General features: G+C 45.7%; 1 protein-coding gene across 2 annotated transcripts in view; it reads left to right on the top strand.

Moving 5' to 3' along the window:
* TMEM132C (transmembrane protein 132C) overlaps positions 1–23017 on the top strand; it is a 168073-nt gene that overhangs the window by 33722 nt on the left and 111334 nt on the right. For both annotated transcript variants that reach the window (XM_063415993.1, XM_063415994.1), the window contains exon 2: positions 19750–20638. In XM_063415993.1, the coding sequence (XP_063272063.1) occupies positions 19750–20638 (889 nt within the window). The remainder of the gene's footprint in view (positions 1–19749; positions 20639–23017) is intronic.

Below are 23017 nucleotides of genomic sequence, written 5' to 3'. Positions count from 1 at the left end.
CACTGCTCAGCTTCCCCCTCTGTTCTCAGGGAGATGATGAAGAAGAGAAAAGAGGACGACTTTGCAGCTGATTAATCACTGGGAAACAGTAATCACTGGTGCTGTGTTTGGGATCATTATTCAAGGACTTCCAGACAGAAATAAACCCAAGAAGTACAACAGTAGCTTTCTCTAATTATTTTTCTGTGCTCAGCCCTACTTTGTGTATTGAGCAAAACCATTCCTCTTCTTCCACTTTGTGGGCAGTGATTTCTGGGGCACAGATTCAAACTGTCCTGGGCAGTTCATTCTAGAAGCTGACTCAGTGTGACCGTATTTACAACTTTAAAAGAGGCTGTTTATTATGGAATTCAGTCTAAAGTCACAGCTAAGGGTTTATAGCATGTTTAAATGTATATATCTGCTTGAAAAATAGTCTGAGATAGATCTTTGTTGTGTGTAAGTTGGCACAGCCTCTCCAGAACAGAAATATACCAAGTGGGTTTCCACCCACAGAAGTTTGGACCCCTCTGATTTTCCTTTTCTCTTCCGTGTGTATAATGCACGGAGAAAAGAAGACAACCCTCTTTAATCTGGGGAGAATTTAGACACTCATCAAGCACTAAAGAGGCACCATGCCGAGGCTGAGAGCTGAAATCCCAAGGATGAAATCAAGTAATTGCTTTGTCTTTCTTTTCAGACATCTAGAGAGACGCTTAAAGGCAAAACTAGAAGTGACTGAATGACTCGAGCCGAGTGGATTTAGAGACGGGTGGATGTATTAAACTTGCAGGGAAAATAGCAGCACAGAGGTGAATTCTGTGCAGCTCCCAAAGGCTGGCAACAGCAGCACTCAGTGGGGCTCTCAGGCATCCCACTGAAGGGAAAATGTGCTTCACAAGGGAGAAAAAGTTTCATCGGAGCTTTGTTTTTTAAAGTAGCTGGTAATCAATTAGCTACCATAAATACTGTGTTCAGCAGTTCACTATCTTCATGTCTGTAATTGCTCTGAGATCCCAGTGTTTGCCCAGGCCCTGAGTGATTTTTCTCATGAATATAATTTGAGAATAATTCATATTCACAGAAAGCAGAAAGACAAAAGTCTAGAGGAGGGAAAGCAGGGAAGGGTTGGGCACTCTTTTTAAATGAGCTATTGAGTCTGCATAACAACATGACCATTTTACAGTCACATTCTGTTGCAGCCAGTTTTTCATACTTTGCAATAGGTTGGGATCTGTTTATTGCTACTGGAGGGCTTTTTTCGCCCTCAGCTTTTTCTCATGTAGATGGTTTTATGCTTCTCATCTAGGTTAGGCACAAGAAATGCAAATTTTTTACCAGACTTGAATAACCAAGCTGTTTCCAAGGAAAAAAGTTTCAGGCTTGGATGTTAGGTTCTGGGCAAAGAATTTATGGTATTTTTGAGCTCACTTTGTGTAAACCAATAAATGAATAGTGATACAGCAAACTTCAGTAAGGCTAGTAATAAAAAGGTTAAAAAAACCTATCAGGTTCTTTCTTTGTGGCAAGGAGGCTCCTGGCTTGTTCCTTGTTCAGCTTGTGGGGAAACTACTGACATCAGCTTCCAGCTGCAAAACGAGGAGTTTACACTACAGGCTGCATTTTGCTTAAACCCCAGGGGCCAGATTTTCACAAGAACTCAGCCTACAAGCTGAAAAGGAAAGAAATGACCAAATTTCCAGAGCCCTGTTTGTCGGGTCTCAGAATTGCTGCCTCTGGCTGCTGGCTGCTCCCAGACTCCAAATGTGGTAATGCAAGTTCAGCCTGGAAGTCTGCACCCTAGATGTGTTGTAGCTTTAATTTTGGCCCCTGAGAAGGCAAATTAACTCATACAGACCTAATGACAGCTCATTTAATTAACTGGGGCTATGATCATATTCAGTACAGGAGCCATACAAAAATGCCACTCACATTTCACTTTAAGTGTTCTGTGTCAGACACCATCACCCAGGAATGAACTGCTGCTATTAAATTTCATAAACAATCATTTGAAATAAAGAGTTGTCACAGGAGCAGACTTAAGCAGCATTTTAATGTTGCATCAGAGGCACTGCAGTGCTGAGAATCACAGAACTCCCCTCCAGGCAGAAGGAAAAGGTCACCAGGTCTTGGTCGTACTCACCTGAGCGGCCAGGCATTACCTGGGTGTGATTTATCTCTTCCTTCTGGAAGTTACAGATGTGGTTTGGGAGATCGTGAGGCCACCAGCCCTCTCTTGGCATCTGCCCTGGAAACACCCAAAGTGTGCCAGTCCTGGCTGGTGTGGGAGCTTTGTCAGTGAACTGACTCCCCAGAATGAGGAATTGTGGCAGCAGAGCAGTAATAAATTCAAAACAGTCTCAGTCATGGCCCAAGTGGGAGAATATTTACATTCTGTTTCTCATCCCCACTTTGGGAAATGTTTGATTTCAGGGTACCATGGATGTAACATGGCTGGGGGATCTGAGTGAGCAGGCACTCACTAACATCATCATTCTCTGCAGAAATATAGTTCCTAATTGTTAATAGATGTTCAGTTCTTTGTGGATATAATAGTAATTCTCAGCAAAACTAATACGTATCTTTAACTATCCAGTCACTTTTGGAATTGCTGAAGAGACTTCTCCAGTTCTCTGATCAGTTCAGGAGCAATGGTTCTTTCTGTCTGCAGTAAGACCAGGTCAGGCTCAGTCTCCACGAGTTTGATCCTTGGAGCCAGTTCATGGAGTCTAAGAGGAGCTGCCAACGCCATCTAGAGTCGAGGCTGCCGGGGATTTCTCATTATTACAGGAATTATTGTGAGGAAATAACACCTATTTCTCAGCACTTTTGGCAGAAATACTGTAAAAGAAAGAAATAAATATTATCCATTAGCAGAGTGCCTTTGTCAGCCTCACACTGAATAGGGAGAGATGTGCTTGTTCCTTCTCTTCATTCAGGGGCTGTGTTTAATTTTTCTGTCTTTCTGCTTCTTGAATCCTTCTCCTTGGCTCTTGAGTGCCAGGTCTGGTAGGGTCTGGCACACTCTGTAATCCCCCTCATATCTGCAGCTACAAAAACCTGGAGAAATCCAAACCTACCATGGAAACATGCTGGTTTAATCAGGATTTTTATCAACTGTTTTGCTTCGCTCCCCCAAGTGTTTTAGGATGCTTTCATAGTAGGTGCAAGGGAATTCTGGGAGATGGAAATGAGGATTTCTCTGTAAAATGTGGGATTTGAGGAGGTTTAGAAGGAAAGATTAGCTGGGTGAAATGCTTAGATCCCACGATTTCCTGCAGACAGTGCCTGTTTTTCAGTTGGGAAAGCTGTTCTGAGGGACTGGAGGAATGGTCTCAGATCCCTTCCTGCAGCATGCTGAAAGTGGGAGCTGTGACTGGGATTATCATCTCATGATAGCAGAAAATTCTTATTTGCTCCATGTCATCCATGAAGAGTTCATCCTGCTCTGTATGAGGAATGTGATCCTGAATGCAAGTAGTTACTTCTTAAATGAGATTGAAAACAACCAGTATTTAGTGTTTTAGAGAATAATCTACAGACCAGGAATAAAACCTAGGGGTGCCAGCTTCCATCTTACTTCTCTGTGCGTTAGCCCATGCTCACCTTTCAAGATTTGTTTCAATTGGCAGCATTTCTAATGAAAAATGCACCTTTAAAAGCCAAAAGAACATTTGTCTTCTTTAGTTCTGAGGTGCTTTATTGTGAGGCTCGTAATGGTTCAGTTGAAGCTTTTTGAGCTGGGGACAGTGTTGAGGCTGGAAGGAAATGAATGGAAAATGCAAAACAGGAGGGGATTTAACAGGACAAAGTTGTTCATGTGGTTATTTGGCAGCTACAGGAATTAAATGTGCCCAAGTTCCCTACTTGAGTGTATCATACAATAATCGTACCAACATAAAATACTGATATTCCATCAGTGAGGAATCAGTGAGGTTTATTTATGCTCTTGTTGTAATAACTTTAAAAATGCTATGAAAAATCCTTTATTTACATTAATAATGCCACTAATATTTCCTGGATCTGGTGAAGTTATTGCTTTTTGCTGCTTAAGGAGATATGGTAATTCAAGTATATAAGCTTGAAGGAAAACGAGGAGAGTTGTTCCTCTGGAAGGAAATGAAGCTAAAACTCTCAGGAATTATTTCTAGCCCACATCACATTCAAATATGTCCAACAGAGATATTTGCCAGGGAGTGTTCAGGGGGTCTGTTTGAAGCACAGACGTTATCTGAGGCAGCATCACAGAGCCAGGGCTTTCCTGTGCTCCAGATGGATGGGACGGCCAAGGCAGATGAATCAGCTCCGCTGTGCGTGGCTGAGGCTGGGAGGAACTCACAGAGAACAGAGCTCTGCTGGGAGTCTGCAGGCAGCTCTGGCCAGGGCCATTAATCCTGCAGGAGGCAGGAGCAGATGGAAGCACTCAGGGTGGGTCTGTGGGGTGAGATGGGCTGAGGGCAGGACAGGGCAGGCAGGGCTCAGCCCCTCCGCGGCTCTCACTGCACCAGTTCTGTCTGGTGGTTCCTCAGCAAACAGCATGCTCACAGCTTTCACACTGAAAACACCACGAACCTCCTGGAAGGACCCTGAAGCCTTTAAATGCAAGAGAAGGTTGGTGTGGTTGTGAAACGCTGAGCAGTAAATACTTTGCTTGTTTGCTTCTACTTAAAATTGAATCTTGGAGGATTTACATGCAAATTCTATCAAGTACCAATCTTTGTTCAGCCTTTGCTGCGCATTTTGATTTTTTTTTTCTCATTAATTTGAAAGCATTTGGGAAAGGAAAAGAGCCAGTGTTTTCTAATTGGCTAACATAAAGTGAAATTGCTAAATCCATATGTAGGCACCAGACTGTGCTTTGTTTCTTAATGGGGCTAATTTTGCTGAGACCTGAGGGACCTGAGCATCACAAATCAGGTTGCCTGTGCAGGTATTTCAGTTTAAGAGGCTGGTTCAATTCTCAGCTGTAGAGGCCTACCAAGGGGCAGGAGTTACATCTGCATACTTGGGGAAAACATTTGAATTGCTGCTGGAATCCAGATTATTTTTTATGATAAGAACATGTAGTTTTATATATTGGATAATTTAATTTATCTTGCCCACATTTTCAGTCGGTCCCAAGCAGCAAGACAGCCAGGAGGAGTAAGTCCATTGCTGTGACTGAGTTGGTATCACACCCTTATTTTGAAGATGAGTTGGACTTTCTTTGCCTTCTGTAAATGTTATGGAGAAAGAAATTTCTCCTCTTTGCAATTAGACTGGGATCAAATATCCAGCAGATTTTTGTCTCCTTTTCCATCACCTGTACTATTTCTGGCATCTCTTACCATGTGGAACTATGTGAACCAATAATGAAAATATGTTTAAATATACATTTTCCCATTGCTTGAGTCAACCATTAATATGTTGATGTACCTCAATATATTTAGGTTTTATAATTTGAATAATATTGCTCTCCATTACATAATCACCCTTTCAAAGACCCCATGCCATTTTTTGAGCACAAGTTAAAGCCCCAAGCATTTCTTTCTACCAAAGAACTTTTAGTTATTTTACTTTAGCTTCTGCCTACTTAGAAATGAGTGGCCTCAGGTAACTCAGCATGCCCAGGAGAATTACAGATATGGTGCCTCTATTGTGGGATTACCTTATTTTGGGGAACAAACCTTCATGTGAATTCAGAGTTTTATCATCTTGGCGTAATTACAGTGAGGAGTTGTATGGTTTATTCTTGACCAGTTGATCTGAAATACTCTGGTTTTTCTTATCACCACTGCTTCCACAAAGGATCCCTTAGCTCTGGAGCTCTGCAGGTTTGGGAAAGACAGTGCATTTAAAGTAGTTAAAAACCTATTTCCAGCTCTTTTGCATTTGAAAGCTCTTGGTCCTGTAAGAATATTTTGGTTTAGCTCCCCTCTAGTTATCAGCATGAGAACTCGCAGAGGAGCAGAGCTGACAAAGCCCTTGGAGCAGCAGGACTTTGGCAGCTGTGAGCTCCTGGTGCCTGCTGCTGTCTTGGGGGAGGCTGGAGCAGCAAGGCACCAACCTGGCTGGAGTAGATTTGCTCTTTACCTGTTCTGCTGTGGATTAAATGAGAACACATTTTTGGCTCTGAGCATCTGTGCATAAATTCCGTCTGAATAGCAGGCGAGTTATGAAATGAGATCAGCTCTGAAAAGTAATTCTAACCACAGCTAATTTTTTTTTTAAAGGAATATAAATTGCTAGCTTTTGAGCAGCCAAGGAAAATTAGAGGCTTGTGTAGGCTCTGAGATTTTGCCAGATTTTGTATTGATTCGTGTTAAGTCTGGTCTGCTTGAAAGGGTGTTTCAGAGTGGGTGTGAATTTTCTGCATCAGGAGGATGTATGTACCTATGGGATGGCTGCAGGTACAGAGTGCTGTGTGACAGCTTCGGTTTGATCCACATCACCAACAGCACCTCTCTGACCTGAGCAGCCTCTGCTGACCTTTCCTGCTCCTCGAGCTTCCATCTGCATTTTCTGGTGTGGGCACTGACTGAGCTGGCATCTGTGCTCAAATGAGATGGGAACAATTATCAGGCTGGTGCAACTTTCAGTTGCTGCCTGGCTGGACTGGATCTGAACCAGGCATCTGGAGGAGAGATCCTTTTTTTGTTTTTTGTTTGCTAAGTTTTCTGAGCCGAAGGATGACAGCTGAGGAGAGGGGACTGGAGGGCCAAAGTAAATATGATCGTGTAAGGAGGAAAATAAAGTGAGACAACGTGTGACAGATAGTCGTGTGTCATTGAGGACAGTGCTGACTGTGCCAGAGGATCCTGTGCTCCATGAGAGCTCTGGCCATGAGAGATGCCCTGGGAAGCTTTCCCAAAGTGCTGTGTACACTGCTGGGGCTCACAGGCCACTTCAAAGCAGCGCTCTGAGCCCAGGCCTGTGAGCCCAGGCAAGCGTGCAGATCTAAAGTACACAGCAGTGCCCTTTGAAACGGGCTGCAGAGGGTTCCCACAGCCCTCCCTGCTGCAGGGGTGTCTGCAGGGGAGCTGCCTGCAGGGATTCAGCTCTCTGGGATTTGTGTGGTGCTGGACGCATTGTCTGTTCCATCTGCATTGTGCTCTCGTGGCTGCACAGTGAGGAGAGCAGCACAGCTCTGCCTCACACGAGCTTTGGGCTGAGAGCTGCAAGGTTCTGGGGCAGAGGGAAGGGGAGGCTGATTATTGCAGCCAGCCATGGGCTGCCATGGCATTCCAGGGTGTTTATCCCAAGTCAGGAGCAAGGTTCAGAGGGAATGTGTGATCTGCAGAGCGCCTCTGCTAGAGCTGGTTCTAATTAGTCATTTTTATGAGCTCCAGAGTCAGACAAAAATGAGGAGCCCTCCCCTTGTGTAGTTTCCTGTTTGCTGGGTGCATGTAGAAGAGATCTGGCCCTGATGTATGTTAATAATGAGCTGATAATGTAAGCCAGCTGAGAGATGTGGAGTTAGTCTGGTCTGCTGCCAAGCGGGAGGTGAAAGTTCAGGAACTGACTCATGTTGCCAAGACCTGGTCCTGTGGAGAAGGTCTGCTCATTAATAGATTGAGTTTCTCATTAGGGCTACAGAGCATATGCTTACAGCTTTTGGGTTGCAGGCTGAAACCCAATCCCAGTAAAAGCCTGCTGAACAGAGAGGCAGATTTACTGGTAAATAAAGGATTAAAGGAACACTTGGCAGGGTTGTTGGACTGGAAACCTGACTGGCCTTTGAAGATTTCTCCATATTGTAGGTCCTCCCTTTAAATTTATACCAGAAGAGACGTGCTCTGCTCTTTACCACGCAGCCCAGAGGGCAGGAGCTTTCCACAGTGTGCTCTGTATCCAGCAAGGGTAGAAGATGCTGATATTGTCTTCTAAATCAATGCATGATATTGCCTTTAAAGTAAAACATCCCTTATAAGTTGTTAGCTCAGAGGAGCCTGGTGTAAATAAGGCTTCCCTCCCACACCCCCCTCACTTGGAGGCCTTGTCTGCACAGAGAACAAGGCTCTGCATTAGTTTTCAGAGCAAGCAGCTCAGCATTTACAGCATCTCTAAAACTACTCTTGTTCTCTTTGGTTTTTTGAATGAGAGTCTCCAGCAAACAGGCACAACTGCCTGCTTGGGTTACAGCCTGTGACGTTCATTACAGCTGGCCATGAATGGAGTTCATACTTGGCTAAACAGCTTTAGCAAACTGAAATGCAGACAGGTTTAAATAGACTTATAAAGGGAAAAAAAAAATATATATAGCAGTCCAAAAGCCCTACAGCTGACAAGAGTGTTAATACAGTACTCTGGGAATTCAGGGTGGCATTAGCTTTATAGTTCTAATTGAAGGAAAAATGATCCCTATTAAAGTTTGGGTTCTTGAATGTGGATGATGTAATGGCTCTCGTACCACTCTGCCTTAGCTGGCAAGGGTTACCTGGGGAGACATGGAGCCAAAAGGAGCTGCAGGACAGGCCTCAGAAGCTGGTAAGAGTTTCTTTTTATTTTCATGAATTGGAGTCACTGCTTTGTTAGCTAATGAAGGAGACAAAACTGCAGAAGTGGAGACAGCCGTGAATTTTATCGAACCCCTCTTCCAGCAGAAGGGTTTCCTTTGTTCCTGCCTGCCCAGGAGCCACAGGCATCTTTAATCATTGCTGAAATCCCATTGTCTAGAGCCAACAGCCCTGCTAGCCCGCAGCTTTACTGCAGCCAGATGTCTGACACCAGGGAGTTACAGCAGGAGGATGTATCCGGCTTCTGCCTTGCTCACACTCGCTGTGACCAGGCAGGCTGAGAGTTCAAGAGCTGGATTTACAGTTTATCGTGCAGAAATGAGCTGTAGTTGTGAAAAAATACATGTTTTATCTGTGCTTGTGCATGCAGCACGTTTCCTTGTGATAATACACACTACTGCTGTTACACAAAGAACTCTATTATTTCTTTTACGTGAATAAGAAAGAGCAGAAGGATTCTTTTCTAACTCCAAAGCCTCTGTTGAATATCACAGAGCAAGATGTGGTTGTGGAATCCACCAGGCACTAAAATTCACATCAGTGATGGAATTCCTGCAGCAGAGAGGCTCTCCTGAGAAAGGCTGCCTGGGGATGAGCAGCTGGGCTCCAGCTTGGCTCAGTGTGACACACGGGTGTCACCACTGCAGTGTCACAGCTCCTGCCTGGCCCTGGGCACCGAGTCACAGCCAGGTGACAGTGGGGACAGCCAGGCCCCTCCAGCCTCCTCAGCCCTGAGTGTGCCGGCACCTCGCTGCCAGTGGAGCCCAGAAATGATGGAATTTCCTGATGAAATCAGCTTTTACTCAGCTGTCACCCCGTCCCCTGCCCCAGGCTCTGTCACCAGAGCTGCTGTGGCTGCTGGCAGCAAAGCCAGCAGGGTGTGAGTGGCCAGCAGACATTGTATTGAGACATCTCTGGCCAGACACATTAGCTCCTCCGTCCCTTAGAGGGCAGATAAAACCACTCCTAATGCTTAATAACATAAATTTGGAGGAGCTCTTATGTAAACATATTCAGTGAGCCCTCATTAATTTCCCTTAGGAGCCAGGCTGAATGAAGATGAGTTTCAAAGAAAGGCAGAAATTAAATTTGTTGTTAAGGACTGCACATGTTGGAAAAAATTGGAGGAGGCACTGTGTGGTTTTAGCTGTGTGAATTAGGGATCTGTGGCAGGGACGTGGGGGAGGAGAAAGGTTTGGAAGTTATATTAGGAAAGGATAAAAATAGTGCTTGCAAGATGTATAGCAGGGCTCTATTGCATTGATTTGCAGGGAGCTCTCAGTGATTCTTGAGCACTACAGCACTTTAGGAGCACGACACATTCAACCTCTTAAAAAGGTGGTGCAAGTCATTTGCTCTGTGCAGTTTTGTGGTGCTCAGCATAACAAACTGGCATCCATCATTGTCATTTGTCTTTGCAATGACTTTAAGGACACTTGAGAAGCAACAGGAGGGTCGGATTCTGTTTTCTACCCACTCCAGAAAATACAGAATAACTCTGTTGTGACTTCAGAGCTGCACAGGCCAACCTTGCCTCTGGCATTAATGCCCTCTCTGAAATTGCACCAGACCATTGTTCTGCTTTGAACATAAACTGGATCCAGGTTCTTGTCTTCATCTTAGGCAGGCCTTTAATGCTGGCTTCTGAGTGTACTCCTTTTGTATAAACTTCATCTTGGAAAGAACAACTTGGTCCCATTGGCTTCTGCATCCTAATTCCAAAGCTGGAATTGCCAGATGTGTTCTGCCAGACACTTTTCTCAGGTATGGCACTGATGGAGGGGTTTGGTTTGGCCCTTCCTGGGCAGGTTATAGCAAGACATTAGAGCAAATAAAAGAGAATTTGGAGAGTAATTTCTCAATCATCTTCTCTGCCTTAAAAACAGAATTAAAACCATGTGTTCATCATTCTTCTGCTGCGTTTTCTCACTGTGATTTAGCATTCTGTCAGGTCTGCTTGTGCTCCCCTAGAAGATTCCCTCTTCTGGATCTCATTCTTCCTTTTGTAGTTCTGCCTTTCCCCCTCTCACTGCCAGCACTTTGTTCTCCCTGTCATTTCTTGCCCCACGCAGGTTTCTGGTGCAGGTAAACTGGGAAGAGGAGATGGCAGAAGGGCTGAAGTTGGGGTCTGGGGCTTGAGGAGCCCCATCCCTCAGTACCAGGGGTCACCAAACAGCACCCAGTGGCTGCTGGGGGGAGCTGGGATGCTCACACAAAGCTTTTGAGTCAGGACAGGATGCTGGAGAGACAGGATCTGGGGGCTGGGGAGCAGCTGCTCACCCCGAGATCCGCAGTGGCCCTTGCTCCCTTAGCAGGAGGCAGGGCACTTTATAAACAGCCCGTGGAGGTGCTGTGAGCACAAAGACACCAGTGCTCCAACCATCCCTTTTGATTAATCCCTGGGAAAGAAGGTGTTTAACCAGATAAATTTCCGCTTGGTTTCTGTCCTGCTGCTCTTCTGGAATGATGAGTTGCTTTGTGCTGTGTGACAAAGAATTACTTGGAGGTTAAAGGTGACGCCGAGTTCATTTCCCGAACGGGCAGGGCTGTCCCCCACCCCCTCAGCCTCCTTTCTCAATTAATCTTCTCATAAATCCTCCCTGCATTTTTGAAATGGAGATGATTAGCAGGGTTGTAGCCAGGGTATTGGGATATTCTGGCATGGTTTGTCACAGTTTGCATACAAGCAGCTATGTAATACATGCAGGTATTAAAAACGTGAGTGCATCACATCTGTTAGTGTTCCAAATTCCTGCAGGAAGGAGAGGAGGCGAAAGTAAAGAAGGATAAGTGGCTGCTTTGCTCTTAAATTAGATTCTCATATAAATAATATTTTTTTTCAAGAAGCAATTAAAAATATTTTTGGGGCCAGATCATTGCTGGTGTAGTACATGGAGATTTTTCTGTCTTTTATGAAACTTTATTGAGTTATACCAGCGGTGAAACTTTCCTAAGAGTGAAATTCTGCAACAGTTAAGGCTGATCCAAGTCAGTACTTCCAGGGCCCTTTTTTCTCCACGATTTAGATGTTTTACACCAAATTTGCAGATTCCTGGAGACGCCAGGCAGCGGAGGTTGAGGCTCTTGGTTCCCACTCGGAAAAGCTGACAGACTAGAGTCTAATCTTGGCAGCATTTGCTACCTTGCCTTGCCAAGTTCCATCCATCATCAGTAAGGCTCTTACACCCTCTTACCTTCCTTGCTTTGGTGCTTTCACCTGCTGCAGCTGCAGTGCCACTGTCCCTGCTCCTGTCTGGTTTCTGTGCTTAGCTGTGCTAGAACCTCCTGCAGAACTCAGTCACACTGCCTGAGTGTGTCTAGATAATGGGAAAAGGGATTGCTGCTGCTGGGTATTCAGTTGCTGCGGTGGGATGAGAGTCTGAAGGGGTTTATTCCCAGCAGAGTCCAGGACCCTGGGAATAGCAGCCCTGAGACATCAGTTGCCAGTTAGGAACGTGTCAAGATGTGTGCTACAAGTGTATTACAAACCCCAGGGAAAGGCTGGCTCAGATCTGAGTGTAAGAAACCCCTTTTTCCTTTTCAGCCTTGGAACAGTCACTCACTGCCAGGTTATACCTGGCTCTTCGAGTAATTTCCCTTGTACTTGTGTCATGCAGAGCCCAGTGGAGACTGGGTTTCAGTGTAGGGCAATGTGAGATAAAGTCCTGTTGTTTGTCTTGCTGGCTGGCTTTATTTTTAATTAGTACCTGTTTACAAGAAAAAATATCCTTTTTTTCTTTCTGGCTGGTAGGGGGAAAACCATTCTAATTCATTTGTTGAGTCCTCTGTGTCCTCCTTCTACACTTTTGCAGCTGAAAGCTTCATCCCGCACAGGTCAGAGCTCTTTGGTACTCTTGGTTCTTGTTGGTTTTCGTGGCAGTGAAGAGTGCTGAGCAAATTGCCCCATTCAGGCTCTAGGACCCTAATCTCTCTTTAAACAAGGAGCTGTGCAAAGCAATTCAGTGTCTAAACAGAGGAGTGAGTGCTTATCAGCATCTGACAGAGACTTAAACAGCAGAGGAAAGCAGAGCTATTAAAAACTAGAGAAGGAGACACAGGACAAGGAATTGATTCATTGCCAAGGCCAGAACTTGTTCAAGTTTGTAACTTACATCTTGCATGTTCCCATTTTTATGACACTTGAGTGCTTGAAAAAAAACCCAACCAACTAACTGTGATATTCGTGTATTTCGATCAGTATGGCATTCTGGCAAACTTTGAAATGCTGTGGAGGCTTTGGTGAGCCATCCTGTTTGGCTAAATTTGATGCATCCCTGCAGAGAAGTGTCTTTCACATAATTGTACTGCCATGAAAATGAGTCTCCTTCAGCTGTGTGCGTTCAGTGGAATATAAACAGTCCAGGTCTGTGAAAAGGTACTGGTTAAGGTAGGAAATGCTGACCACATTGTCTGCTTTTTCCCCACTCTGTGACTGCCACTGCCACTGGGTTATTTTTGCCTGCTTTAAAGACCAGAACCTCCCCCCAGACAGACAGTGTCTTACTTGATCTGTTGTGTGATGAACTCAACGTGGTTTTGACTCACAAGTCAATCAAACTGAATGATAGCTCCTCATTTCATCGCCACAGAAACTGGCTTGCAGAGGTTCCCTGTGGCTACCATATGTTTGTGCTGGAGCTGGCAATACCCTCTGGTGTCCTAAACCCTCCTCTCGTTTCCAGCTCTCAGACAGGAGGGGCCTGAGTGCAGTTTGCTTTGTGCTGGCAGTGCTGGCACCACGGGTGGGTGCAGAGCCCACGGAGCTGCCACAATGAGCAGGGCTGCAGGGAAAGGCCAGCGGGTGACATTTTGCCCACCGTGTGCTGCTCACAGGACACTGACATTTGCAGCCTCTGGCCAACACAAAACCCGAACAGTGTCTGTATAGAAGTTTTCCAACCCTGTTCTCTTAACAAAAGCTTTCGTTAGTGGAAAGTCGAGTTCCAGGTATTTATCTTTGATTCCACACAGCAAACTCGCTTAAATAGGTCAGATGGCCTCGGCAGTGGAGACAATTGGGAATGTCAGCCCTGGGAGGGGCAGTGATTCTGGAAATCTTCACTGACCTTTGCGTGTACACTGTTGTTTTACAGACTCTTAAGGTCATCAACCAGTCTGAGAAAACCATTTATAGATTTCAGTCCTGAATGTCAGGCAGTCTTTGACTAACGCAGCTCTGTGCATAGAGGGTCAGGGAGAAGACAGGCCTGTAATAAAAGGAGATTTTGCAGCCAAAGGGTGGGATGTACAGAACTGCAACAAACATTGGAGGCTGTTATTCAAATATTGGGAATGCATTTCCAATGTGCAGTTTTCTGAGAGTTCTGTGTTTCCAAATTAGACTTGAAAGCTTCTCTGTGCTGTTGGTGAAAAGGCTGTGCCTCACAAGCAGCTATTTGTGGTTTGTACACGTGTCTGTTGTGTTGGTAATCCTGAGGAAAATGGAACAACCTGACAGATGTTGGATTAGGCTTTAGAATGCAGAGGTCTAATCCTGGCTTCTAATCGATGCAGCTAAAACCAGGAGTTTTACATGTGGTTAATGACACTGCTCTGGATGGTGTGCACATCAGTGCAAGCGTTCTGATCACCCTTTTAACTCTGCCTGACTTCCCTGGCAAGGAGCTCCATCATCTAATCATGCTCTCTTTGAAATATTTGTTCATCCCCTTGGAATTCCCATCACTTCGTTTCTGTGACCATCCCGTTGTTCTGGTGTTTTCAAGGAGTGCAGAGGTTCCTGCTGCACCTTTGTTCAGTCCTTGCTTTAGGTGCTTGTCGTGTTCCTGGCAGCTCTGAAATGCCACTCTTCTGCCTCTGCTGGAGAATGTGGCAAATGTTCACTTTGGTACTAAATGCAGGATTGTCCCTAGAACTTCAGTGAAGATTTGATCTGTGGTAATATGCAAAGGATAAATTCATTAAGGATATACTCTCAAAATGTGAGAGAAGGCTATTTAATAGAATATTACTGCAGTTTTTCATTTAACAATATACTGAATGAATGAAGTTAATCTCTCCCACTGAAATAAAATAGGAAATTTCTTTACAATAACTGATTATAATGTCTCTCAACAATCTTTGCAATGTGGTTTAATTGAACTCTGATCGAGGCTAAATAAGACTGTGTCTATATCTGGGCTTAAAATATGTCTGGTTGGTTAGCAGACTCTGTAATCCCATATATGTGATTAGGAATATCCCATCCCAGGTCAGTCTGCAAAACACTGCAGGTGCAAACCTATCCTTGGACTTCAGCTTTCAGTTCAGGAAACTCTGGATTCAAAAATGAACTGCTAAAATAATTTTGTTAGCATTAATTTTGTTTGATGAAATTGCCCTCACCAGGTGCTCACAGAATATTTGAGAATAGGCTGCAATTTCCCTCAAATGTTTGCTCTATGGATTTCTTTGCCAGATTTATTTGCAGAGTTTATTTTTAGCTTCACAAATTGGTCATCATAAGCATTTGACACTTGACATTGCCTGTGTGCAATTATTCCAAGAGTCTCTGAGGCCCCTCAGAGGGTGAGGAAGCAGATCTGATGGGCACACGTGAGGAACAGAAACTGTTCCCTTACCCTGCCAATCCAGCTGATTTTTTGGAATGCTCACAGAACTGTGGCTTTTAAGCCAGAAGGGAGTGTGAGGGTCCAGTTACCCCTGTAACCTGTGCTGAGAACAACATGCCTGTCAGGGGGAATCCAGCCTGGATGTGGAGACATGGACGAGCTGTTGCTCTCTTTGTTGCAATATTTAATCAGCCTCACAGTTCAAAATCTGCTCCATGTCCTGAGTTCGAGCTTGTTTGGTTTAAGATTTCACTCAGCCTTTCCATCAGCAGAATTTCCTATTTCTAGATGTTAAGAAAAGGGAACTTGGAGGGGGTGAGAGTACAGCTAAGGTCATCCTGAGGTCTAAGTGAGTGTATCTGCTGAGCTCCAGTTCTGAGCAAAACATTGCTACAAAGATTTCATACACTGTGAAGTCACTAAATGTGACTGAATGTGGCACACAAAATGAAGGGAAAATGACCCAGCAAACATAGCTGTTGACATTTAGTGGTGAAGGAAGCATCTGTGCTGATTGAAGTGAATCTTCCCTACTTTCATTCTTTCCCTGGTCTGTAGCTCCTGAGCTGCAGTATCAGATTTGCTCTGCAAGAACAGGACAGGTTGGTAGTGAAAATGGAGTCAGAAGAGAATTCAAGGCTGGGGGTTTTGGGAGGGGTGGTTTGTGTGAGGTGCTCATCTGGGTGCAGGGGCAGGTGGGAATGGTGTCCATGGAAGGAACAGGGATGACCTTTCACAGCATTTGCAGGATTTTAGGTGATGGTGCTGTGAATAATATTAGGTGGGGTTTATTTCTTAAAACTCTGGTGGTGTGCAAGTGGAACAAAAATTAAAATTAATATGGTGCAGTATTCAGTAATAGCTAGGTTCAGGAACAGAGGAAAGAGAGAGGTAAAGCTGCTGGGAAAAGGAGGGAGAAGATCCTGCCTTAAAAGTTACCGAATTCCTGGTGGGAGCTTCGGCTGTGCTGCTGTGCTGGGCTCACAGGAGAACACGCAGGCTCAGCAGTCTGTTCAGCACTGTTCCCCTGCTCTGTCCCCTGCAAGGGGCAGTAATAAACGCGCCTCTGAGGGCCAGAAAGGTGCAGGGAAGGCTTCTCACATCACTCCTCCCTTGCATGGGCAGATGTCTTCTGCTCCTCTCTGGCTCAGGACCTTCTGGCCGAGGGGACAGGCAGATGGTTGCCTTGAAGGCTCAGTGGCTCATCAAACATCAGGCACTGAAGATCCGTGGCCACTGGCCAGTAATCTCCCACCCACGAGCTAAGCCCTTCGTTCCCTGCCCAAAAGAAAGTCACTTCAAACCAACCTCATAAAAGAACAACTCAAAGATATTAAGCTTTTATGACTGTTCCAGTGAATCCAGCACCCAGGGCTCCAGCTCCATGTGAAACACCCCAAAGAAAATTCCTCTCATGCTGGAATCCAAGAAATAATAACACTAATGCGGCTCAGAAGTCGCTGTTTCCCATCCAGTGAGCTCACTGGGTTGCAGGAATTTGAGCTGCTCTGTCACACTGGAGCCAGTGATGTGCTTAGCAGATGCCTGCCTGGGTTCAGATGAAGTGCTGCAGAGGCATATGATGCCAGAAGGAGGATTAAAAAGTCACCAGGCTGTTAGAAAGAAGAAGTAATTACTTGTAAGCCTTCGCTTTTGTTCTTGGCTAATACTGGCTTTGTTTGATGGTTGTTAACCTCTTCCATGCAGGACTTCATCTCTGGGCAGCTGTAACTCCTGCTGGATGATGGAAAGGGGTAAAGCACTTTAAAATGCAAAAATCTGTTCCAGAGCACCTGAAAGCGCTGATAGGCAGAACTGCTTTTCTAAAAATTAGTTTTTCAGGTAGATAAAGTAAACACAGCTTAGTGGTTATTTAAAATAATAACTTGTGGTGTGGAACTCATGGAAACCCATGACATCTTGTTTAAATAGATTCTCTGATAAATTAAAGAACTTTGAAACTGAGCTGTTCAAGCATACAAAAATGTTCTCTGGAAATGTTGGTAATTAATTATACCAGGACGTGAAAGTTATTGGGTAGAGATGAAGAGAATAGAACAAATCCCTTAAGTGATGGCCTGCAGTTGCTGATGCATGATGTTGGGAATCTAAAAATAAAATGGACAATTTTAACTACCAGTTTTATCAGTAAAAGGCTCAAAGTGCTTAAATAAATTGTCTAAAGTACAGCCTTCGGTATAGAAATATAGGAATCCATTATGTATTATTTGAAAGTGGGTGGAAATCTTTAGACTACAATAAAAAAAGTGAAGCCTTTTTTTCTTTTTGCTGTCAGTCTGGCCACATGAGCTTTGCTGTTTGTGTTCAGCTTATTAAGGCAGAAGTTGCATGACTTTTTCTTAATATTGGGCCAAGTCCTACATACCTCATGCATGTGATTAACCCAGGATAAATGAGGTGCCTGCAAAAACGAGCCCACTGTCTGTCTGAGGATAATGTGCTGCAGCAAAAGCCCTGGGAATTGCACAAAAACAGCTGCTACGTCTCAAGCTTAGATCCTGACCAACAACCCTTTGAAATCACAGCACTTCACTTGTCTCTGCAGCCTGCTGAGTTTATTTCTGATTTGTGTGGCTCTGTTGGAGGCAGAGATTCCCTCAGGAGCGGTGGGGCCGTGTCTGGAGTATCCCTGGTCATGGAAACACTGCAGCAAACTGTCTGTGTGCTTAAATCAGTCCATGCTTTCCTTCACCGAGTGTTTATGTGCCTCCCTTAACCTCAGCCCCTGCCCTTGGTACCGCGGGGCTCTTGGCTGAGCAGCAGGACACCTGAGAGAGAAATTCTCATTGGTCACCAAGTCAAATTCAGTAGCCAGACTGGCCACCATGGAATGGACTCCTTGTCTGGCAAACGAGGTGTTTTAGTTTAAAAGAACGTTGGCATCTGTCACGTAGGGTGTTTGGTTGTTTTTGCAGAGGGCTGCAGGGACCTGGGCAGATCCCAGCAGGCTCATCCAGGCTGGGTGAAGGGCTTAGAGAGGAAACTCCTGCGTTAGGAATCCAAACTCCTGTTCTGCTGCTGGACCAGAGAAGTCTGGAGGTTTTCCTCTTTCCCTGAAAGGTCCATGGTGCAAAGCAAGTCTTCCTTGTGTTCCCTTTAGAAGTATTAGAGCACTTTGGGATGCAAGCCTGACAGACTCAGGTCAGGGAAATCAATCAGCTCCGGAGGTGGCATTTGTAACATCTTTCTCAGCAGAATTAAAATGTGTGCTGAGGTCTGGAGCCTTGCAGGGCTGTAACAGCGGGCTAAACTGATGTTGTATGTTTTAAATGTGATTCTGCCTGACAGAGAGGCTGTTGTGCTGGTAATTCACTGTTTCTTTTCCTGTTTTTACCTTTTTGTTTTGTTTAAATGTCTGTCTAGTCGTGGCAGTTTGCTCAGTTGTGAGAACAGTTCCTACCATCCAGTGGTGGTGCATGAATTAAACATGAGTGAACACATCTTAATTCCTTATTTCAAATTTATGGCTGCTGTCCTTTGAGAGTTCTGATTTCCTCCTCCTCTACATTTGTCTCCTTCTTCTCTTAATTACCTCACACCTGCCTTCCAAAGCTCTTCCCTTCCCTGCACTCTGGCATTGCACACTCTGCAGGACTGCAGTGGAGTTGTCTGTCAGCAGCCATTTGGTGTCATGACAGGTATCGATTGTTTATTCATTACTTGAAAACATTTAATTAAATTTGGCTGCATAATTAGCACGTTAGCAGCCAGACACGCCAGGGCAGCAGATGTGATTTGCAGGAAAGCCCAGGCTGCAGCCCTTTGTGAGGAAGGTGGTGAGGCTGTGTCTGTGGCGTGTTTTGGGTGCGTTCTGTGTTCTCTGTATGGTTACCTTTATTCTTCCAAGAGCTGGACCTACACAGAGCCTTAAATCCTGGTTCTAGTGGGATTCTCTGAGAACACTGGAACTGAGGGCAAGCTCTGTTTCTTCAGTACTCAGAAGTCCAGCACTGGATGTGTTTATCTTCTGTACCTGCAGCCAATCCCTTCGGCAGGAGTTGAGAAGAGGGGTTGTAAACTGTGTGATACGATCAACATGTATTTTAACTCTTCTCTGCTGTTATCTACCCTAATTTAGACAATCCATTTTGCCTTTCAGCAATGTGTTGGTAATCTTTATGGGAAAACATTTAGGTCAAAAAGGATCTGATGTGTAGCTGAAAGCTGGAATTGGCCAGCATGTGCTGATTCTCTCTGTGTGCATCTTATATATTAATACTTGTTGAAATCCTTCTGGATTGTGATGCCCATCTGCATTTAAAGAACTCAGGAAATTGAGGTACTGTCTGTATTTTACCACAGAGATGTGGACTGTGGGGCCAGCAACAGTAACACAAGAGCAAGGTGCTTGACAGAGACAGGGAGATGGCTGTGTGTGTGTGAGTCTTTAGATAGGGACTTTGTCCATAGAGCAGAATTTCCTCTGATCCTGCAGGGCTGGTGATGAGCAGCCCTGGGGGCTGTTGGTCATTGGGCTCTCCTGACATGCTGCATTTTATTTTCTTTTGCAAACATAATACAGAAAAGAATTGTCTATATCTAAACACGTAGCTACCCTGTAAACAACTTTTGCATGGAATAGTGCTTGTCCCTAACTCACCATGTGGTTCCAGTGAAGTTGTGCTAAGTGTCCCTTTGAATCCCTAAGCAGACCTGGTCTAACTCACCTTTTCTTTTGTTAGTGACAGAGTGTCGAGGGGTCTTGGACAATAACCAGCGATTTTCTTCATTACCAACGTACCTACCCGTGAGCTATAGGCTCTTCAACGCCGAGACATCTTTCTTCCTCAAGGAAGCCAACCAGGACTTCATGAGGAATTCCAGTTTGCAGTCCAGGGTGGAGTCATTCTTCCCATACAAGGCCAAGAGACCACCGGTGTTAAACGCCAGCTACGGACCCTTCTCCGTCGAACAGGCAGTGCCCCAGGACCTCCTGCTAACTTCCAGCTCTTTCGGATCCGCCAACAAGTTCACTTACAACTGGAAGCTGCAGGCCTACATCCTGAGCACCAAGATCTACCTGAGCAAGCCCAGGGTGCAGGTGCTGTTCTACATCGTGGGCAGGGACTGGGACGAGTACAGCCCTGCGGAGCGGCTGCCCTGCCTGCGCGTGTTCGCCTTCCGCGAGACGCGCGAGGTGCGCGGCAGCTGCCGCCTGCGGGGGGACCTGGGGCTGTGCGTGGCCCAGCTGGAGCTGCTGCCCGCCTGGTTCAGCCCCCCCTCCGTGCTCACCGGCCGCAAGAGGCCGGCGGAGCAGCCGGAGGGGAGCCCCGTGGAGCTTTACTACACGGTCCAGCCCGGGGATGAGAAGGGCGAGTGCACGGCCGAGGATCTCCGCAAGGGCAACGCCATCCGGCCCGGGAAGGACGGAGTGGATGAGAGCATGGCCCACCTGCAGAGGATTGGCTCTGTCAGCCTCTACCGGGGCCAGGAGGCCTCGCAGCTCACGGAGCTACGGCTGGACAGCAACGTGGTGGTGTGGCTGCCCTCCAAGCCCGTCAAGCAAGGGGAGGTTGTGAATGTTTACGTGACAATCGCCAACAACTCCACGGTGGATCAGTTCATCCTCAGGTAAGGCGGTTGGCGGAGCACGTTTCTGACATGGTGACACACAAAGATGTTGGGGATATGGGATGAATCTCAACTGGTTTGAGGTTGATCCGCTCTGAAGGTTGCTCCTAGTCACAGAAATATTTTCCTCTTTGCGTGCTGTGGAGAGGACTGAAAGCCCCCGTCATTGGGAGGTTTTCAGCATGTCTGCCGTGCCGTTTATCACAGGCCCACAGTGTGCAGCAAGATACAAAACTGCTGCTTTAGCAGGGCTGTTTCTGTGCCATGACAGGCAGCAAGGCATCAGAAAACTTCTCTGCTTTATGGCGCTGTTAAAATCAGGTTTTTATTGCACAGGCATGGAGTTTGAATGTAGAAAAACTTCAATTACCTGCTTTTCTGTAAGTGCTCTGGCAGAGCTTGCCTCTCCCACACACAGAGTGGTTTTGTTGGGAGAGCTCTGTAGGGAGGGTTTAACTATCCACTTGCAGTTAAGCAGTGTTTGTCTTTGGCAGCACATTTGTCCTTTAAATAAAGCCCGAGGTGTTTGATATTGCTGCTGCCTGCAAGGGACTGTTAGAAGTGAGTGCCATTATTTTGGACAGGAGTGGGAACACAGGAACTGCCTTACTGGGTCAGATCACTTCCCTTTTATTTTCATTTTTAGCAGTTTCCCTACCGATCAGATGAAAATCCTTTGAGGATGACAATGACTTGGAACCTTGTTAATCACTGAAAATTTGATGTATCTTTTTTTAACTTGTTACCAGGCTTTAAATTCAGTGGAAATTTCCACGGTGATAAGCAACAATTGCTCTCAGAAGCCTCAGGGAATCAGTTTCCCAAAAGATTGTGCACATGAAAGAATTTATTTCTGAGGCTTATATGAATTAGATTAATACATAGTTGACAACCACCGAGGAGAATAGCCTTTAGAACAGGAAGTGTCGCTTGGCAGATAAAAGGCTTTTATTTGAAAAAAGGCGGATTTTAGTCATCCCAGAACCGCTGTGGTGTTTGCAGCTCTGGTTAAATTGGCAAGATAATCTCCCAGACACCTGTTTACGGAGTGAAACCTCTGCGGTAGAAGCATTTTCTGATGCTGTTCCTTCTCTTCTATTGAAAATCCCTTTACACAAAGTAGAGACAGAACACTTCTGCACATAACAAACATGGCTGTGGTGAAAGAGGAAATCCAGAGGCAGTGAACTGGGTGTTTGTTTGGGTGAATGGATCCAGAGGCAGTGAACTGGGTGTTTGTTGGGTGAATGGAGTGGGGATCACTCTCGGAGGGTCCTTGTCACTGCCTTTATTCTCCTGAAAAGCGAGTTGAAGATAAACAAGCTTGTTAAAATCTGGGGCTGTATTTCTTGGCCCAGAAATGAGTGTGGCTGGGAGGTGCAGGAGATGGGAATGTGGGATGTTGGTAGTTGCCTGTGTGACTTTGCTGTTACGGACAGAGAGAATGGCTTTTTGGTTTGGGAACATTTGTCTGGGATGCAGTCTGACACAGGTTGGTGTGCTGGTGCTTCTGTGCCAGCACAAATGCAGAGCTCAGGCCGTGTTCTCTTGCTGAAAACACCCTTTTGTGGAGAGCTGATTTGCATTTTTGCTTAACATTACTGTAAAGCAAATACAAGAGCACAAGAGGCTGAACAACTAAGATTTTTTGAAGTGGCTTTTTCTTACTTCCAGTGGGGATGGGCAGGTGGTTGTCTTCAGGTGCAGCACAGGGCTGAGTGACTTTCTGGAAATCAGCCCTGTTCAGTGTGCTTCCTCCTCTCCATGACCCAGGCAGGAAAATGAATGTGAGATGTTCCAAAGCACTCTTGGATTTGAAATCTCACAGGCATGGTGGGCTCGTGGATCTGCCAAAGCTGTGGATCTGTGCAGCTGCTGAGGCACGAAATGGGAACTTTGCTTGAGGTGTACAGGAGGGGAACTCCACCTAAAAGAAAGAAAATGGTTTTTACTGGTTTGCTGCCAGTGCAGGGGGGAGGAACAGCTGACCCTGGACCACCCCACCAGCTGGGAACTCTGCTCTGTTGTTTGCAGTTCTTCCAGTGGCAGAGGGCTGGTGAAAGGCTGGCAAAGCCAAGCGGAGCTTCCCGGTTCTGTGGTAGAAATCTGCTGTCTCCAGTGCAACCTCCGAGGTGTGGAAGGGCGTGGAGAGTGAGCAGGAGCCCAGAAAGAGCCCAGCGAGCAGGGCAGCCAGGGAGCAGCAGCAGTGCATATGCTGGGGCTGCCTGGGGGCCCCCTTAACCTTCTCCGTGGCCGTTCGCCTGCCTGCAGAGAGCTGTGTGCTCCCGTCCTCGTGGGCTCCCAGCACAGCGAGCCCTACATCCTGTGACATGCACTCACATTTAATCATCCTAAAGAAAAACACACCACACATTATCC

The sequence above is a fragment of the Prinia subflava genome, chromosome 19, assembly GCF_021018805.1.
Source record: "Prinia subflava isolate CZ2003 ecotype Zambia chromosome 19, Cam_Psub_1.2, whole genome shotgun sequence".
NCBI lineage: Eukaryota > Metazoa > Chordata > Aves > Passeriformes > Cisticolidae > Prinia > Prinia subflava.
The sequence above is the reverse complement of the archived record's forward strand: the minus strand, read 5'-3'. Positions and strand labels throughout refer to the sequence as shown.